The sequence below is a fragment of the Malaclemys terrapin genome, chromosome 4 (assembly GCF_027887155.1).
Source record: "Malaclemys terrapin pileata isolate rMalTer1 chromosome 4, rMalTer1.hap1, whole genome shotgun sequence".
NCBI classification, from domain to species: Eukaryota; Metazoa; Chordata; order Testudines; family Emydidae; genus Malaclemys; species Malaclemys terrapin.
The window spans coordinates 5,596,319-5,617,145 of NC_071508.1; the positions used below are offsets into that span (position 1 = coordinate 5,596,319).

Sequence of the window (20,827 nt, forward strand, 5' to 3'; positions counted from 1 at the left end):
AGCTGAGAATCTCAGCTCTCATTAAAACAAAAAAGTAGGTTCTATCCCTCATGATTTCAGAGAAAAGCTTGAAAATGTGACCTGTAAAGGTTGAGAAACCAGAAGATAAATAAAATGAACCCGTGACGTTTATTTTGTAAAAATCCCATGATTTTCAAGCCACTCTCATGATTTTCGAGGACTTTCTCATGTATTAGCTGAGAACATCAGCTTTTTTTTTTTAAAGTAAGTTTCTAGCCCTCACAGTTGCTGAGAAAAGCTTGACAATGCTGATGCTAAATGCTCCGGCACTAGGAAGCAAACAGAAAGATCTGCAGATTTTACATTTTTTTAAATCTCATGACCTTTAAGCCAATTTCAAGATTTTGGGGGGCCTTGTAGGAACTATGGTTTTAAATTAAGTTGGGATATTAGCATAAGCAATGGGCCCAAAGTATGTGACCAAAAAGAATGAGATAACGAGAAAGAAGAATTATTGTGTTAAACTTGCAGAGACCCTTTGAAATACCAGTGTTATCTTATTTAAGGTTTGGGCTGAAGTAATAGAAATAAAACATGGTTAATTGAGTACCAGGTTCAATAAATAATTGGCTACATAAGTTTGTTTTATGTATTATAAAAAAACTGCTTCATCTGGCCTTAGCTATGGTCGGATAATGGGCAGTGACATCACTTGTTTGTTAAAGTGTATAAAAAAGTAACTCTTGAAGGGCTCATTACTGATACCTGTCTGACCAAGTTGGAGATGACCAATATGGGTCTAAGCGCTGCTAGGTTTAGCTCATTTGTAAGTATCTTGTTCAAATGCTTATAAATAGTTTGTTACTATCTGGATGTAGTACATTTCTTCTTATTTAGGTTTTTAAGGCATGTTTAGAGCAACTGTTTAAGTACCATTTGGAATTTGGATTTATTTAATAGAAGAATTTATGGTTAAATTAGTATCATGGTATCACCCTGCATAAATAATAAAATCTTCCTTATCAACCGGGTGCAATGTGGCTGAGATATAGTGCTTAGGGGTCAAGCTGTTAGAAGTATCCCACACAAATTCATAGGTGTCAAAGCCCATTGTGCCCATCAGCCCGGCTTCCTGCTTAACCCAGACCAGAGAATCTCACCCAGCGATTCTTGCTTCCAGCCCAAAAACCCCAAAACGTCTGAGTGAGCTAAGGGAAGCTTTGAGAAAGAGACCCCCAGTGATGGAAAATCTACCTCACCCCTAGATAATTGCATTAATTTCCCTCAAAGCGTTATATTTTCTGGAGTCTGGCTTTCCCAACAGGTTTGACATGTGACCTTGATTAACCCCCTCCAGGCCAAAGTTGTCAGACATGGCCTCTGACTGTGAGTGCCTCAGTTTGGAGGGAAGTGGGGCTGATTTGAGGCACCTTGGGTCTGATTTACAGGAGTATGAGCCCCTGCAGCCCCCACTGACTGTAATTAGGGGTAATGTGGGTGTGCAGCCCCTCTGAATATCAGGGCCTACGGGCCTCAGGCTAAGCCCACCCCAAAGCAACTGAGGCACTCGTGCTCCAAGGCCACTGGGGAAAATGTTGGCCTCAGATCAGTGGATTATATAGAGGTCAAATCCTCAGCCCCCAGCTCCTTCCTGCTGTATAACCTGCTGGTGAGCGAGTGTTACAGATAGAGTTACCAACTTTCTCATATTTAAAAATTGAACACCCCTGCCCCCGAAGCCCCATCCCTGCCTCACTTCTTCCTCTGAGGCCCCGTCCCTGCCCCACCTGTCCCCCATCCCACCACTTGCTCTCCACACCCACCCCTGTTGCTCGCTTCCCCATCCCGGAACTCACCTGCCACCTGCAGAGCCAGGCTGGGAGGAGCTGACGCAGAGCCTGCCCGATCAAGACCCAGCGGGGCACGGCAGGATTCAGTCCCCAGAGTGAGGGGCTGGGGTGGGGAAATCGGGGCACAGTGGGTCGGGGGAGGAGGGCAGCCAGGTTACACACACACCCCAGACAGTGCTGGTACCTACTTTGGAGCCCAGTCTGGGAGCCAGCCAGTTCTCTCCATCGGGCTGGGGGGCGGGAAGAGTTAAGCAGAACTGCTCCTCCAGGTTCCAGCAGCAGGCACTGCTCTTCCCTCTCCCCAGTGGCGGAGGACGGTTACTGCAGGTAACCAGACCTTTAGCATCTGGGCAGCTGTGCTGACCGGACGCTGCCCGTTTCCCTTTTCGACCGGACATTCCGGTTGAAAACTGGACACCTGGCCACCCTTGTTACAGAGTCCCCTCTGTGCCAATCCACAGAGGAAACAAGACTGCTACAGCCACTAGCTGTAGGGCATTAGTAGCATGTGCTGTAGCAGCATGGGCTTTTCATTCTGGCGGTTCCCTTGTTCAATCCCCAGCGTGTTGGCTCTTACACTCCTCCCATGGCTCACAGGAGATGGATACACCTCTACCCCTGCTGCGGGGATATAGCTAGCTGTCATAACTGGCTCTGTGCCACTCCATTTTGACTCCTGGACCTACTCAGAGTGGATATGATGGGGGTGTGGCAGGTCACTTTGCTCCCCAGCAATCCCAGGCTGATTGTTCCAGGCCACACAAGTCAGAGCTGCACTAAGTTGTGCCAGGGGCCAAACCATCCCTGGACTGCTCCCAGGAATGGGGGAAACTGAGGTCACAGTTGCCAAAGTCTCCCTCCCACAGAGGTGCCAACTGGAGCTGTGGTGGTGGACATTTGATTCTGCCCTTGCGTGTCATCATGGCTGCCCCTCCCTTACTCCGTTCTCAGTCCAAGTTGGTTTCTACAGGCCAGTGGTGACTTTACCTGTGGGAATTCCCCAGCTGCTGCCTGAAATGTGTCTCATTATCACATCCTGCCACCTCCCCCTCCAAGAAAGATCTAATGACCCGTCAGTGTAATCCAACTCCAGCGTCGTTTTACCTTCTTTCCATCCTAGCCAATTCTTGGTATGTCCCGGGATGCCTGTAGGCTGCAGCAACAATCTTGCCAAACGGTTCATTCACTTTAAAATGTTCAGGCCACACAGCAACAAACTCCAGAGTCATCATGTCTTCCACTGAGGAACTGGTGCTTAAAACATATGGATCCTCTGATAAAACACTAGAAAAAATGAAAATGCCATAAGATAGTCTGCAAACCGTCTTCCACACAGCCCCCCAGGCATGAAAACCATGAGCAGCGAGGCCCCTCCCCTCTCCCCAACTATGCCCTAAAAAGAGGAGAGAGGGTTTGGAATTAAGGCATTGAAGTAGGACTCAGGGGATCTGGCTTCAGATCCTGAATAATCTTAGGCAAGAGATTTCATCTGCCCCTTCCCTGCTTCCCACCTTTAGTCTTCTCCTTACTCCTTAACTAATCACCTCCTAACAAAACCCTCCCCAAACAGAAACATGTGGCACTAACATGGCATTTGCCAACCATCCCGCTGCTGTACAGTGCATCCCAACTCCTCTCATCTTGTCTATTTCAACTATGAGTCACTTGGGGCAGAGAGTGTCTCTTACTCTATATCTGTGCAGTCCCCAGCAAACAGAGACCCAACTTTACTTGGTTCCTCTATAACTGTAATAAATACCCTGTGGCTCAGTTTCCCATCTGGGAAGAATAACCCTTCCTCCAGATTTTATATAGTTTCCTCATGCCCCTCTTCCAGGTCTCCTTTCCAAGGTAAGTAACCTCAGTCTTTTCATTCTCTCTTCTCCTGAGAGTGCAAAGCAGGTGGGAAAGGCGAGCAGATGGGCATGGGACCGTGTCCTACCTATTCTGCACTCAGTATACACAGCGGTAAATGAGTACACAAGGGATAAGGATGTGGACAATCAGGCCCTGAAGCTCTACTTTAATCAGAAATTGAACACAGCTTAACTGCAGATTGGCTCTTGGTGCCCCCATAACATTTCTATGGGTTAAATCAAAGCTCTCCTACACATGCTATCACATTCGTTCAAAGGTTTTAAGGACAGAGAATGCATCCAGCCTGGCCCCCATGTAATCGTCCCCAGCAATTCCTGCCTTCGGCCCAATAACTCCTGCCTGAGCTGGAGCAGAGATGCCCCATCTCCAATGACACACTCCCAGTGATGGAGAATCCACCCCGTCTCTCGGGGAGCCGTTCCAAGGGTTAATTTCCCTCCTTGTTAAACACTGGCTCTTTGTTACCAGTCTGAATTTGTCTCCCTTCAGCACCTGGCCAGTGGATCTCGCGCTGACTCTGTCTGGGGAGAGCCCTCTGCTCTCAGCAATCCCCTCCCATGTCGGTGCTTATAGACCAGCATCACGTTACCTCTTAACCTTCTTAACTGCATAGATTGAGCCACTTCAGTCTCTCACTCCAGCTCGCCGAGAGGAGTACGCGGCGTCGACGGGGGGAGACTTCCGGCCGCGTCTGGACCGCGGTAAGTCCGGACTAAGGTACTTCGAATTCAGCTACGTTATTAACGTAGCTAAATTTGCGTACCTTAGTCCGAAGTCCAGACTAAGTGGGGACCAGCCCTAAGGCAGGTTTTGTAGCTCTTCTCTGAACCCTTGACAATTTGGCAACATCCTGTTTGAGCAGGGCCGGTGCAACCATTTACGTGACCTAGGCGGTTGCCTAGGGCACTAGGATTTGAGGGGGGGCACCATTTTCTTCGGCAGTGACCACGGTGGCCGCATCTTCGGCCGCCCCGGTTGCCGCCGGCATTTAGGTGGAGGGAGCAGGGGCAGTGGAGCGCGGGGAGGGCCGCCTGCAGAAAGTAGGGGGGGGCGGCACGCAGGGGAACTCCCCACCCCAGCTCACCCCTGCCCCACCTCCTCCCCGAGCACGCCGTGGCTGCTTCACTTCTCCCGCCTCCCAGGCTTGCGGCGCCTAAGCTGATTGGCTGCCGCGGGGGGGGGGGGGGCGCCCCAGGGCGGAGGGGAGGAGCTGCCGCGGGGGGGGAACGCCTCAGGGCGGGGGCTCGGGGACGGGGGGACGCAAGGTGGAAGTTTCGCCTAGGGCGCGAAACATCCTTCCACCGGCCCTGTGTTTGAGGTGTGGACACCACAACTGGACACAGGATCCAGTAATGGTCTTGTCAATGCTGCACACAGAGGTGATGCCGCTGCCTGCTTCTACTCGGTATTCTTTCTAAAGACTCTCAGTTTTATTACTATGAATGAACATTTATGTTATGGTAGCACCCAGATGTCTCAGCCAGGGATCAGGGTCCCATTGCTGCACAAAAGGAAAACAGAGTATGTCTACACTGCAGTCAGGAAATGCGATTGCAACACATGTAAGTATAGAATCATAGAATATCAGAGTTGGAAGGGACCTCAGGAGGTCATCTAGTCCCACCCCCTGCTCCAAGCAGGACCAACACCAACTAAATCATCCCAGCCAGGGCTTTGTCAAATGGCTAGTTTGTATCCAAGCTGGTTTCGATATAGCTACGGTTAGGGTTAGAGCAAAGCTAGCTCGATTAAGAATAGCAGCACAGCGAGAGCTCATTACATAGCACTTGACTCTCGGGTCTCAAGCTTCATTGATTTTCATGTAAAATCCCTAGTACAACATCTGCTTCTTTTACACTCTTATTTGCACTGAGTCTGCGTCACAACATCCATTTCTGAACCATGCCACAAACCTCTCCTCAGATGCCGAGGCCTCTTCGTTTCCCTTATGATCTGCAATTTTTAATAAAGAGCTGTCAGTTAAACTTGCAAAGGGCAAGTAAAAAAATTACATGTGCTAAAAAGAAAGAAAAGAAACTTCAAATTTACAACATTTACAACTCAGAAGTTGCGTGTTCATGACAAAAACGGGGCCTGGCCACAAGTCAAAGTGCCTCAGAATACTTTGTTACACCTTAGCTCACATGCAGTCAGTAGAATGCATTTGCCATCTGCTGCTCCAATCATCCTGTTGCCCTTCACCCAACTCCATTTCTTTAGCTAGTGGGGTGTGAGAGACAGGCCCCCATTTGTGCCTGATCCACAGAGGATATGGGCCTGTTGTAGTCCCATTCAGGCACAGTTAGCTCTGTAGCTCAAGCTGTAGCAGCACGTGGTTTAGCTCTGGAGGGCTCCAGTTAAATCCCCAATGTGTTGGCTCCTGTCACATTTGCAGCAGATAAAGTTTTCTTTCATTATGGTAAAATTGAAGAAAAAAAGTCCCATTAAAATATTTCGTTCCCGCTCTCAGCTAAAGCTAAAGTTTGGCTGGGGAGCAGACGGACAGATCAGGAGTCACTGAGAGACAGGGAGGGTTTGGAAGAACAGATCCCTTAGCTCCATCAAGGGGGGCATCCCCACGAGAAGAGCTGGGAAGGAGCTGTTAGTGCTGAACCTCTTGGCACATGGCGTGATCTAGATTCCCCCCCCGCACCACGCCTGAGGCCACTGGAGACCAGCTGCCTTGCTCTGTAAGCAGAGATCCACTCCCTATGGGCACCAGTTACTAGGCCCCATATTCATGGATGTCCATGTAAGAACCAGGCTGCAGCCATGTGTCGGTGAGACTGCACACACAGCGACGGCTTCTTGTGCCCCCAAGGAGAAATGTTTCAGCTCAACAGGCTTTATGGAAAAACTGGGCAGATTTTTAAATCATAGATTCACAGATCTGAACACCAGCAGGGACCAGACTCCAAGTGATGGAGAATCTACCATGTTCCCTAGGTGAGTTGTTCCAATGACTCCCCTCTCTGTTAAATGTTGGCCTCTTATTTTCAGGCTGTATTCTTCTAGCTTCAGCTCTCAGGCACTGAGTCATGTTCCGCCTAGGTCTGCTAGATTTAAGATCTGTCCACTATCAGAAATGTCCTTCCTATGTAGGTATTTGTAGATCATAAAATCAAGTCACCTCTTAACCTTCTTTGGGATGAACTAAATAGACTGAGCTTCTGAGTCTCTCACTACATGGTCACTTAGGGGTATGTATAATCCACACCTCCGAGCGACATAGTTATACTGACCTAAGCACCAGTGTAGACAGCAAGCCCTATGTCGGCAGGAAAGCTCCCACTAGCATAGCTATCGCCTCTGGCGGAGGTGGGGTTATGAAGTGGATGGGAGGGCTCTCCTCCATCACTTACTGTATCTTCATCAGAAGCAGTAAGTCTGTAGTGTAGACCTGCCCACAGTCTCCAGTAATAATCTTTTTAATGCCATATACAGAAACAGCACCTCCTCTCTGCCCCACTCGATATTCCACTGCTTTTATATCCAGGACATATTGCCACCTTAGGCATAGCATCACACAGGGAGCTCCTGTTCAGTAGGTTTCCACAGGACCTCATGTCCTTTCCAGAGGCCCTACTTTTAAGGATACAGCCCCCCATTTGGCAAGTGTGGCCTATGTTCTTGGTTCCTGGACCTTGACCCTGGGCTGTATTAAAATGCATGTTTACATGGGCCTAGTTGATCCCGAATGCTCTGTGGAATTGCTCTGCCCCCAACACTATTCACCACTCACTGATTGTGTCATCTGGGAACATCATCAGATTCTGTATTTTTTTCTGGATCATTGAGAATGATATCAAAGAGCTTTGGGCCAAGGACAAATAAACCAGTTTGTGTTGAAATAATGGAAAGGTTACCCGCTGTGTAGGGATTCATGTTCAGCTCCATAGGCTCCTCTCTCACTGCGCTGCCAGGGACCTGGATCTTTGAAAAGGAAATTTTAAAACATACCAGTTATAGCACCAAAGTTGTGACCTTTTAACAGCAGCATGGCCCTACGGTGTAACCGGGACTGAAGGAGTGCATTGGCCTTGCTCTGTGCAGCAGGAAATGCACTCCTACATGAGAGTCATCGCTTCATTAACTGAAAATGAGAATTGCAAACAGCCCTGTAAAATGGGTATCTTTGAGGATCTGGCTTTCACTGTGGTGCCAGAGGGCTGGGCTTGAACCGTGGGGAAGCCCTGATGGTAAAAGTTATGGGACTCTTGATTTATAAAATTCTGACCGGATTAGAGAAGGGAGATTGATCACATCTGTTCTCCCCATCCCACAACACAAAGGAACACGCAATGAAACTGCAAGGTGAAAAATTCAAACCTGATCAAAAAGAAATACTTTTTCCACATGAGTGATTAGTCTGTGGAACTCACTGCCACAGGAATCAAGCCAATCTCTTGCTATCAGAGACAAGGATGAACTCTAGCATAGGAGGCAGATTATCCAACATACCCCGTGGGATACTGTGGTGGTTTTTATCCCTTCCTCTGAAGTACCTGGTGCTTGGCACTGTCAGAAACAGGAGACTGTGCTAGATGGATCTTGGGTCTGAGTCTGTCTAGCAATTTGTATGCTCCTAAACTATAGGTTAGTTCCTGGGGTTTGGTGTGGACAAAACACAGAGGAAATGTCTTCCTTACCAGAGGCACTTACAGAATGGCTGATGCAGGTTTAATTCTATTATGTATTGTGCCCCCATCTGAGGTAACAGCTGATGTTTTCATTATCTTTATAAAAGTCCAGTTCTTCTTTGAATCTTGCTAAGCTTTTGGCTACGGTGATAGATTGTGACAGTGAGTTCCACCGGCTTATTACACATTGTGTGAATAAGTGTTTCCTTTGCTCAGTTTTGAATTTCTCACTTTCAGTTTCATTGAACGTTGTCTTGTTCCTTTGTTATGAGGCAGGGAGAACAGAAGTGACCAATCTTCCTTCTCTAGAACACTCAGCGCAGGCTTTTATCACGTGCCCTCTTATCCATCTCCTCGTTAAAGGAACCACCTCCCCAGTCTTTTCAAACTCTCTTCATAGAAGAGTATTTCCAAGCCCTTGATCATTCTCATCACCCTTCTGTGAACCTCTCTAAGGTCAGGTCTACACTATAAACTTACATCAGTATAACTAAGTCCTTCAGGGATGTGAAAATCCACACCCTAACTCCTGGTGTAGACTGCGCTATGTCGACAGGAGAACTTCTCCCATTGATATAATTATGGTGCATCTCGCAGAGGTGGATTAACTAAGCCAGGGATCGGCAACCTTTGGCTCGTGACCCATCAGGGTAAGCCACTGGTGGGCCGTGAGACAGTTTGTTTACCTTGAGTGTCCGCAGGCACGGAGCCCTGCTGCTCCCAGTGACGGCGGTTTGCCATTCCCAGCCAATGGGAGTTGCGGGAAGTGGCGCAGGTTGGCTGCCACTTCCCACAGATCCCATTGGAGCCAAAGGTTGCTGACCCCTGAACTAAGCCGACAGGAGAAGCTCTCCTGTCGGCATAGTAGCATCCTCACTGAAGTGCTACAGCGGCACAGCTGCCGTGTTTTAAGTGTAGACCTGCCCTCATTCTGCAATATTCCACATGAGATGGGCTGACCCAGCACTGCTCCCAGTATCTAGATGGGGCAGCGCCACTGATTTATACAAAGGCATCAGAACAGTCTCTGTAAAATTCTCCATCCTGTCCTTCTGCATCTGAACCTCTCGTTTGCTTTTTTTAAACACAGCTGCACTTTGAGCAGAGGTATTCACTAAGGTACAATGGACCCACTTTTTCTGAGGTGGCACAGTTACAATATACCCCTGTAAGATGTATCAGTATTTGAAATTGCTCCTTCTAATGTGCATTAGTTTGGGTTAATCATTGCTGAATTCCCCTGCCAGGGTGTTTCCCATTCACTTTGCTTGGTTAGGTCTCACTCATTTTCTTCACAGACTTCTGCAAAATTTTGCTCCCTTCCTGCTTAGCCCCCTTTCCAGATATTTACTAAATATTTTGAGCCAGTTTCCTCCCACAGACCCTTCTGACATCTCCATAGTTAAGCTATAGCCACGTTGGGAATTGTGTCTTTTGTGCTTTACACAACACCAACAATATGGAGAACCCTCCCCTGGACACAGCTGACTTCAAATAGAGCTGAGCAAATGTTTTCTACTTAAACATATTTTCAGTTAAAACATGCAGATTCAGTGACACCAAAATATTTAGCAAATTCATGTCGATTTTACCAAATTGTTTCAGTTGAAAAAACTTTAAAATATATATAAAACATTAAGGGTTTCATTTTTATAACAAAATGTTTCCATTTTTCAGACTGAAACAAACTTTACTTTGATTTTATTTTTTAACAATTAAAATACATTAAAAAATGCTCAAAATTGAAATGAAACAAAATGTTTAGTTCAATCTGCAATGGAAATGTTTTCAACTTTCTGATTCACGGAAAATCTTGGAAAATGTTGTTTTGCGTTTGACACAAAACAATTGTTTTTCAATTTTTCAGCATTTCCAGTGAACCAGAAAAAATATTATTCGCCCAGCTCTAGTCCCAATTAACTGTGTTCACTGAACATGCAAAGACAAGGTGCAGTTATATACAAATTGCTGCTCCTGCTGGTCCCTGGAAGCTTCTAAAACAAAGAAACCAGTGAGCGCCACTAGAGGGCTCACCTACTAGTTAAAGGGATGCTCCCTTATGCACTACAGGAATGGTCTGTTTTGTCCTTTTCTTTGTTCCCTTTCTTTTAGACAACGTCCAATCCATGATACAAACTTTGCTTTCTTTATCAAAGTTTAAATACATTTCCCATTTACCTGTGATTTAGGGGCTACCTGCGGCTGATCCAAACGTTTACGACCCTGCCTTTTCACCGCCTTTGGCTGGGAAGCAGAGCCTGTAAGGTGGTCTCTTTCCATCTTCCTTGGTGACTCCGGCTGGTGCCCAGAGAACTGTTTAATTCTGGTCTCTTGTCCCAGCGACAGCACGAGCTGGGGGAGATATGATTTTATTGACGGAAGCAGATTTTCCTTTGGGATGTGGTACTTGCTACAGTCACCCTGGCCTTTGTCACAACTAGATGACCACAATCCAAGGTGCTTTTCATGGAGTTACAACTTAAAGAACCCTCATAAATAGACTGGCCACATTTTTTTTTAGGTGAATAATATATTTGCTGAAAAATGCATTTTTGAGATAACAAAACTATTCAAAAAAAGTGGATCTAATCTGGCAAATTGTTTTAGCAGAAAAAAATGGGGAAAGAATTTGAAGACCTTGAAATGGTTCATTTTTCGCAACTTCCAAACAAAACATTTCAACTTTTCACCTTAAACTGTTCCATTCTGACTACTTTGAAATGAACCGTTTTGAGTTTTCATTTCAAAATGGCAATTTGTTTTGAAATTTAGCTAATTAAAAAAGTGAAAAACACCTAAAACCAGCCCAAAATTAAATGAAAAATCCTTCAACTCAAAATGAATTTTTTTTTTTTTTTCAGATTTTTTGGATCAACCCCTGAATTGAAAAAATCAGTTTTTTGCTCAGCTCTGCTCATAAAGTCAAGTCAATGCAGATTGTGGCTGCACTCTTCATACGCCATGCATCACAGATAGGCCCATAGGACAGGGCTCCAAGATCAGCACTGGCTGCTGATTGGCAGTGCAGTTTACGATGTTGGTTTTGACCCAGAAAGCCCAAAATGGCTTGGGATCTTCCTGTTGAAAATTCTGCTCTCTCTCCATGAGATACCTCTACAGCGACGACCAGCAATGGTATCTGAACTAGTAGGCCCCTGATTTAACAAACAGGGATTTTTCTGCAATGAATTCACAATCTTGCAACTCACTTCATGCCTCCAGATCTGTTGACCTTCAGGGATTACAAAACTCATCTGTTTCCTTGGCTTGCAGGATTGGGTTGATCTGCTCTAACTCAGCCAGGCGTTACGGGGCTGGATGCAGAAATGGCTGGGAGAGATTCTTTGGCCTGGGTTATGCCAGAGGCCAGACTTTGGGCCCTGCTGGCCTTGGAATTGCTGAGCATGTGAATTGTGGGTTATTGGTTTTTCATTTACGTGAAGGCTTCAGGTATCAAAGGGGCTTTTATTATGTTGTACAGTGTCTTTGGACAGAAGTGCTTGGTGCTTCTACAACTATTAATACCTACAGTCAAAGATAAATACGCTTTGTTCAAATAGGCCTAAATTTTCAGAAGTGGCCACTAATATTTGGGCACCACAATGTTTGGCTGCCCAGCTCCGGTATGTCTACACTGCACACTAAGACGAGGCTTTGACTCAGGTTCAACTCTACGCACCCTTCCGTTCACACAAAATCATTCTGACTCAGGTCAGCCAGCACTCCAGATCCTGCTAGGGGATGGGTCAGAGCCCGAATCCCACCGTGACTCAGATCCAAGCCCTGTCATTTTACAGTGTGGATGCAGGTCAAGCCGCAGACCCAAGTCGGAAGGTCTGTGTAGTGCAGTATGGAAGTGTGAGCACGGCTGTGAGACCCAGACCCAGCAATTGTAAACGCAGGCTTACAGTGCAGTGTGGATGCTCAACTTCATTTAGTTGAAAATCCAAGTTTCCATTAAAAACCAGTTTGGATGGAAATATTTTGACCAGCCCTAACTGAACAAGATAATCATACATAGCCATAAATCTCAATGCAGATTAACAGTAATAAATCTAGGTCCATTTCCCATTTAAAAACAAAATTAAGAGGCTCAGTTCTAGGGTCTGCTCTGGATTCTCCGTGTAGGAACAATCTTGGGTATTTAAGAACTGCTGGAGCAGCTTTACAGCCCTCACCTCCCAGCTGCTGGCCCACAGGGCGCTCCCAGCGTAAGGGGATGCCAGTGCAGCATCCCTAGGAGCTGGGCCAGTGTTTGCAAATAACCCATCCATAACCCATGCATAGAATGATCCGAAGAAGTGAGGTTTTTACTCACAAAAGCTTATGCCCAAATAAATCTGTTAGTCTTTAAGGTGCCACCAGACTCCTTGTTGTTTTTGTAGATACAGACTAACACGGCTATCCCCTGATACCTGTGAATTTAGACCCTCTTGGACCAAACTAAAAAAGTTCGCTGGCCAGATGTGAATTGGGATCTTGCCCTGGAGCACCACCCTGTGCCACCAGCCAAACCAGCTTGCCTGGTAATTGCTGGAATAACTATGCTCAACTGACATTGATTGGATTAAATAAAACTCCCACCTTATCTGTTACTCCAGCAGCATGGGACTGCAGCTGGGATCCAGGTCCCGATTCCCATCCTGAACTCAGCGGATGTGCTTCGTCTTGGTTCAGTTCTGAAGTTCTCCGTTCTGGGTGCAAAACAAACAACAAGTGAAGATCACCGGTTTTTACCCATCCCAGCCTGGCAGGTTCCTTCACACATGCCTCGTGCCCCTCCTTTCCGGAGCTGTCCTGCAGGACACAGGAGATGAGGAAACAGTTGGTTTTCTATAGTTTTGACAGGACTTTCTCCAATTGGCTGCTTCCTCCAAACCTCCCCCTCCCCACAGTCTCTTCACCTCAGTTTCATTCCACACCTGCCCCTCTTACCCTCTTCTCCCCTGCCCTGTCCCCCTCTGTCTCCCTTCCCTTCTGTGTCCCCTCTCACTTCTCTTTTCTGTCCATGTAGCTGGTCCCCATCTAACTAAACCCTCTGGAAAATAGAAAATTGTTTTGCCACCATCCCACTGGCTCACTCTGCTGGTATGATCTACCCCTTTCCCCACCCTAGCTCTGTCTGGTTTGTTGAGATGGTCAACTCTTCGGGACAAGGAGATCTACCACCCTGTGTCTGGGCAACACCTAGCACAATGGGGCCCCACTTTTGGTTGCCCCGAGACAAATTCCTAACAAACATGATTAATAATGATAATAAGAAAACAGGCTCTCAACTTCCTTTGAAGCTGAAGACAAGGCCATTGTGGAAAAGCTAAAAGCATTCTTTGCAATGGTCTTCACTGCAGAAGAGGTGAGGAAGATTCCCACACCTGAGTCATTCCTTTTAGGTGACAAATCGAGGAACTGTTCCACGTTGAGGTGTCAATAGAGGAGGTTTTGGAACAAATTGATAAGTTACATAGCAATTAGTCATCAGGACCAGATGGTATTCACCCAAGAGTTCTGAAGGAACTCAGATAGGAAGTCACAGAACTACTAACTGTGATTTGTAACATATCACTGAAATCGGCTTCTATACCAGATGACTGGAGGTTAGCTAATGTGATGCCAATTTTTTTTAAAGGCTCCACAGATGATCTAGGCAAGTACAGGCCAGTAAGCCTGACTTCAGTATTGGGCAAACTGGTTGAAATTATAGTAAAGAACAGAATAATCAGACACAGATGAACACGATTTGCTGGGAACAAGTCAACATGGCTTTTGTAAAGGGAAATCATGCCCCACCAATCTACTAGAATTCTTTGAGGAGGGTCAACAAACAGATGGAAAAGGATGATCCAGTGGATACAGTGCGCTTAGACTTTCAGAAAGCCTTTGACAAGGTTCCTCACCAAAGGTTTTTAAGCAAAGTAACCAGCCATGGGATAAGAGGGAAGGTCATCTCATAGATCGGTAACTGGTTAAAAGATGGGAAATGAACAGTAGGAATAAATGGTAATTTTTCAGAATGGAGAGAGGTAAATAGTGGTGTCCCCTAAGGGTCAGTACGTGGACCAGTGCTGTTCAACATATTCATAAATGATCTGGGAAAAGGGGTAAGCAGTAAGGTGGCAACATTTACAGATGATACAAAGCTACTCAAGACAGTTAAGTCCAAAGCAGACTGTGAAGAGTTACAAAGGGATCTCACAAAACTGGTTGACTGGGCAACAAAATGGCAGATGAAATTCAATGTTGATATATGCAAAGTAATGCACATTGGAAAATATAATCTCACCTGTACATGCAAAATAATGTACAGTTATTTTGCAGGGGACTTGGGGGAAGGGTTGGAATGGGGCAGTGCGGGGGGCGGAGCAGGGGTGGGAATAGGTGTGGTGGGGGTTGGAGGCAAGGGGTGGAGGGGCGGGGCCTGGGGCAGAGCGGGGGTCGAGCACCCGCTGGCTAGAGGGGAAGTCAGCGCCTATGCATGGCAGGGTTCGTAGTGCTGGAGTGAGCTCCGCCTCTCTAGAATGGCTTTCAAAGTGTACGGTGGGAAAACTTGTCTGTTCCTCCTGGGGATGGTGGGTGGCAATGGCATGAGCTCTGCATACAGAGTGGTGAGAGGTGCAGCCCCGAAGACTCAGCGTGTAATTTGATGACACTCACAGCATCAGCCGTACATCTTAGACACTAGACAGCAGTGCAAGGACAGAGTCTGCCTGAGCTATGCTCATTCTCCACTTCCTGTGCCAGGGTGCGGGCGGGGTCCAACTGGCAGCTCTGCGACCTTACCCCAGCTGAGAGCTTTCCCAGAGAGGGGAACTCTCAGCTGGCCAGCGTGGGCAAGACTCCACCACTGGGCCCCACCTGAGTGGCACAAAGTGTCCAGAACAAGACAGTAGAATCTGGGCCATTATTTGGGGGTTTACCTTGGCATGAGAGTTCTGCTGTTTGCTCGGCTCCCTGCATATTCATTTCTGCTCCAGCAGCGTCTCCATCTTCACCATCTGAAAGTCAGGGGAGAGCAGCATTACTGAGCTGATCACAGGAGGAGCTTAAGCAGAAAATGAAAGGGGCTAGGTCCAGATTGTTACCCTTGCACCGAAGTGCGTATTTATTCTTTCCTTGCAAAGTAGAATGGTGTACTAGGGGCTTACAGCAAGAGGAGACTTCCACAAAGCTTCTTTCCTCAGCCCAGGCTCAGTCTCTGAGCTTTTCTTCTCACCTTCCTCTTTGCCTCCTACTCCTTCCACTTGTATCCTCCCAATTACATTATTGGCCCAGTGATTATCACCCAAAAAGTGCTCATAATAAGAATGGCCGTACTGGGTCAGACCAAAGGTCCACCCAGCCCAGTATCCTGTTTTCCGACAGTGGCCAATGCCAGATGCTTCAGACGGAATGAACAGAACAGGTCATCATCAAGTGATCCATCCCCTGTCGCCCGTTCCCAACTTCTGGCAAACAGAAGCTAGGGACACCATCCTTGCCCATCCTGGCTAATAGCCATTGATGGACCTGTCCTCCATTAATTTTTGAACCCTGTTATAGTCTTGGTCTTCACAACATCCTCTGGTAAAGAGTTCCACAGGTTGACTGCATTGTATGAAGAAATGCTGCCTTTTGTTTGTTTTAAACCTGCTAACTATTAATTTCATTTGGTAACCCCCTAGTTCTTGTGTTATGAGAAGGAGTAAATAACACTTCCTTATTTACTTTCTCCACACCAGTCATGATTTTAAGGACCCATATGAGCTCCCCCTAGTTATATCTTTTCCAAGCTGAAAAGTCCCAATCTTATTAATCTTTTTGATTCTTTGGCTAGCTGTTCTTCAAATTCTTTTTCTGGCCTTCTTAATTATATTTTTACACTTCACTTGCCAGAATTTATGCTCCTTTCCATCTTCCTCACAAGGATTTAACTTCCACTTTTTAAAGGATGCCTTTTTGCCTCTCACTACTTCTTTTACTTTGTTGCTTAGCCACGGTGGCACTTTTTTGGTTCTCTTACTATGGTTTTTAATTTGGGGCATACATTTAAGTTGAGCCTCTATTATCGTGTCTTTAAAAAGTTTCCATGCAGCTTGCAGAGATTTCACTTTTGGTGCCCTTTTAAATTCTGTTTAACTAACTTCCTCATTTTTCCGTAGTTCCCCTTTCTGACATTAAATGCTACCTTGGGGGCTCCTGTGGTGTTTTCCCTGCCACAGGGATGTTAAATTTAATTATATTATAGGCACTATTACCAAGTGGACTAGCTATATTCACCTTCTGTGCTCCACTTTAGGACTAAATCAAGAATTGCCTCTCCCCTTGTGGGCTCCAGGACCAGCTGCTCCAAGAAGCCATCATTTAAGGTATCAAGAAACTATCTCTGCATCCCCACCAACAGTGTTTAATTGCAGGTTTCAGAGTAGCAGCCATGTTAGTCTGTATCCGCAAAAAGAACAGTGTTTAATTGATCATAGCTGAGTTTGCAGCCTTCTTCAGGCTGCAGCGACATCAGTGACCAGGGTGCTGCTAATAGTACCCTTCGCATCCTCTTTGTCAAGATAAACAGATGATAAGAGTCAGATGTTGTTTTAAGAGCCCTGGGTGTTAATTTTGCTCCCAATATGGACATAAAAGGCTAGAAGACACGTCCCTCGGGTCTGCACAATGAATTGGTTTGTGTCAAGACAGACATTACAGGAGAGCAGGACTGGTGGGAAAGGATCAGTTGTTCTTTTCTGAAACAATAAATTCTAAATAAAGATGTTCCTAAGCAAATTGTTTGAAGCTGGTTACCTGCGCTGTCGGGTACTATCACCCAAGAGTTATCATCCTGCCGCTGCTGGTCATCACCTCTCCCTGACTCAGCACGGTTGCTGTCTGAGCTGGTGTCCTCGTGTCCCTTTGAAAAGGAAAATTAAAGGCTAGGAAATAAAGGCCGGACAGCCCTGAGAGAGCTCAGTACAGCCCTGAGAAGGGCCAAATGTGTCCTGCCTCAGATCAGGTGCCCCGACTAGATAATCCCTCGAGGTCCCTTCCAGCCCTAAGTTTCTGTGATTCTATGTCCTGTAACAGGAATTCACTGGGGTGAAATTCAGGCCTAGACAGAAATCCAAAAGCAAAACAGAGAGCTCCCTGGGGGCCCAGGCAGCTCTCTGAGATCTGGAGCTTGAAGAAAACTTGAGGAAACGTTACTGTCAGCCCCAAATAAGGGGCAATGCATCCCTGTGTCAGGCCAGGAGCAGCCCAGAGAGCGCGCTGTCTCTCGCACACAAGGGCTGTACCAGATTTACTTGAACTGTGCATATATGTATCCATATAAATGTCCATTCCCTTTTTTGGGAATCCCACTAAGTTCTTGGCCTCAAAGATACCTTTGTGTCAGTGAGTTCCACAGGCTAACTCTCCAAAAAAGAAATAGCTACTCGCGGTCTTTCAATTTAACTGAATCTGTCCTTTGCTGTTGAATCATGAAACAGCATAAATGGAAGCACCTGACTGACCTCCTGTCTGCCATTCATTATTTTAAAGTCCTCCATCACGCCCCCTCTTATTCTATCTCTGGTATTTAGATGGCCCCTGTTACCATAATACATGAGCACCTCACAACCTTTACTGTATTTATCCTCACAATACCCTTAGAAGGTAGGAAATGGCTACAACCCTTCTTGTACACATGAGAAACTGAGGCACTGACATGACCAAGCTCATACAAGAAGTCAGTGGGGGAGCAAGGAATTGAATCATTACATCCTCAGGGCTAAGCTAATACCCTAACCTCCCTTCACCATCCCTCCAAGCTAAACCTACTTAGACTGTAAGTGCTGTGAGGCAATGATCATCTTTTGTTCTCTGTTCGTACAGCTCCCAGCACACTGTAGTCACTGTCACAGATAAATAATAATAATCCTGATCTTTCCAGTCTTTCTTCGCACATAAGTCTCAAGGCCTCAGATCCTTCTCTTCTAGGGTTGCCACCTGTCTAATGGCTGGTAACCGGACCCTTGAGGCCCTGCCCCCTGCTCCATCTCTTCCCCCAAGGCCTGGCCCCTAATACACTTCTTCCCTTGAGGCTCCACCCTGCTCCACCTCTTCCCCAAGCCCCACCCCCTGTTCCACCTCTTCCCTCAAGGCCCTGCCTCCTCCTCTATCTCTTCCCCCAAGTCCCACCCCCTTCTCTGCCTCTTCTCCCCAAAGCCCCATCCCATGCTCTGACTCTTCAACCCCATCCCCCCCGATTAAAAAAATGGATATCAGGGCTTATCAAATGGCACCTGGACACACAAGCCGAAACCCAGACTGTCCAAGTGAAAACCGGATAGGTATCAACCCCCACCCAATTCTCAAGTCTCTAATTCTGCTCTATCCTTTCTGAGACGAGGTGACCCATAGGCACCAACTCCATGGGTGCTCTGGGGCTGGAGCACCAACGGGGAAAAATTAGTGTGTGCTCTGCACCCACCAGCAGCCAAGCTCCCCTCACCTCCTGCCCCACCTCCTTCCCCTCCTCCCCCTCCACTGAGCGCGTTGCATCCCCGCTCCTCCGCTTACCTCCTAGCGCTTCCCACCCAGCTGCCACCAAACAGCTGTTTAAGCTGACTTAAAACATAAACCTGGAAATAACTCCTACCTCTGTTTTTGCCTGAAGCTGGGATCCAGGTCCTGATTCCTGCCCAGACAGGACATCTTTCAAAAGTCCTGGACTCTCAGGTTTTCCTTCATTTTCTTCATTTCCTTCATTTATTTCTGATTCTAAACTTCCAGATCCTGGTTAAACCAAATGTTAATAAAAACAACACTAATAAGAATAAGAATAATAAATAGGGCTGTCGATTAATCACAGTTAACTCACGTGATTAATTAAAAAATAAAAATCACAGTTTCAATTGCACTGTTAAACAATAGAATACCAATTGAAATGTATTACATATTTTGGGGTGTTTTTCTACATTTTCAAATATATTGATTTCAATTACAACACAGAACACAAAGTGGACAGTGCTCACTTTGGATGTTTAGTGCATCTGGCATGTAAATATCTTGTGACGCTGGCTACAATAGTGCCATGCGAACACCTGTTCTTGCTTTCAGGTGACATTGTAAACAAGAAGCAGGCAGCATTATCTCCTGTAAATGTAAACAAACTCATTAGTCTGAGCGATTGGCTATACAAGAAGTAGAACTGAATGGACTTGTAGGCTCTAAAGTTTGACATTGTTTAATTTTTGAATGCAGTTATTTTTGTACATAATTCTACATTTGTAAGTTGCACTTTCACGACAAAGAGATTGCATTACAATACTTGTTTGAGGTGAACTGAAAAAAACCTGTCACTATTTTTAAAATCATTTTCACAATGCAAATATTTGTAATAAAAATAAAGTGAGCACTGTCCACTTTGTATTCTGGGTTGTAATTGAAATCAATATTTCTGAAAATGTAGAAAACATCCACAAATATTTAAATAAATGGTTGTTTTGTGAATAATCACATGATTAATCGTGAATAACTTTTTTATCACATGATTAATCATAATTAATCTTTTTTATTGCTTGACAGCCCTAACCTCCCCCCCTAACCCCACAGTTTTCCCATTCAGTTGTCAGCCTCCCATTTAGTTCAAACCCATCCCTGGCCCCTTTCTTTAGCTAATTTTGGTAAAAATTGAAAAATATCTACTTAAAAAAATTAATTTCACAGTTAGAGCTGGTCAGAAATTATTAATCAAAATGCTTTTTCAAGGGAAAATTTTGTCTTTATCTTAAACAGTTTTGCAGAATGTGTCTATTAATACATTTTGTGTTGCCAAACTGAAAACTTTTCATGTTTTGGCTGCTGAAAACTGATTTTTTTTGTTTGTTTATTTTAAAGTTTTCAGCAAAAAAAATTTTAAAATATATATTATTTTCCTCTAAATTTTTCCCAGAAAAACACCCCTGCTGATTTTCTGATGAGCAAAACTCACAGTCACGGGGAGCAGCTGAAACCTCCATTCAGGGAGGCTAGGCCGCCAGCCCCACCCCATCTGCCTGATGTATTATTTCAATGGTGTCATTTTGATTCATGTTATTTTGACTTTTACATTCTATTAAACATTTAATATCATATCTATATTATTAAATATCATACATGTGATACTAAATTTAATATTTCATATAAAAGTCAAAACAAAGTGAATCAAAACAACATTATTAAAACAAAACATTGTGACATTTTCTAAATGAGATGTTTCATTTTGGACAAAACTGCATGGAAACTATTCTGTCAGAAATGTTCACCCAACTCTAAAAAAAAAAATCACACCAGGAAATGAAATGGTTACCTCTACTATCTGGTGTTTTCCCCTCTTTGTGCTCTTCTGTCTCCGTTTCTCCAGTGGCTTGGTCTGTAACTCCGACCTTGCGTTCCTTGGAAAAGGAAGGTAATCAAAGCATGAATGGGGTGATTCTTTAAACGTAGCAGAGGCTGCATGAACAACTCCTCTGCTAACCGAAGGCAGAAACTGATTAACTGGTTAATAGC

At 45.5% G+C, this 20,827-nt stretch overlaps 1 protein-coding gene across 1 annotated transcript in view; it reads right to left on the reverse strand.

The window, feature by feature from the left end:
- Window positions 1-20,827, reverse strand: part of LOC128836838 (E3 ubiquitin-protein ligase RNF213-like) — a 162,926-nt gene that overhangs the window by 131,140 nt on the left and 10,959 nt on the right. Inside the window, exons 4-12 of the mRNA XM_054027499.1 lie at window positions 20,628-20,712; window positions 18,936-19,072; window positions 17,102-17,207; window positions 15,244-15,321; window positions 12,914-13,023; window positions 10,508-10,681; window positions 7,556-7,622; window positions 5,603-5,642; window positions 2,916-3,095 (exon numbers count right to left, since the gene is read on the reverse strand). Of these exons, the coding sequence (XP_053883474.1) occupies window positions 2,916-3,095; window positions 5,603-5,642; window positions 7,556-7,622; window positions 10,508-10,681; window positions 12,914-13,023; window positions 15,244-15,321; window positions 17,102-17,207; window positions 18,936-19,072; window positions 20,628-20,712 (977 nt within the window). The remainder of the gene's footprint in view (window positions 1-2,915; window positions 3,096-5,602; window positions 5,643-7,555; window positions 7,623-10,507; window positions 10,682-12,913; window positions 13,024-15,243; window positions 15,322-17,101; window positions 17,208-18,935; window positions 19,073-20,627; window positions 20,713-20,827) is intronic.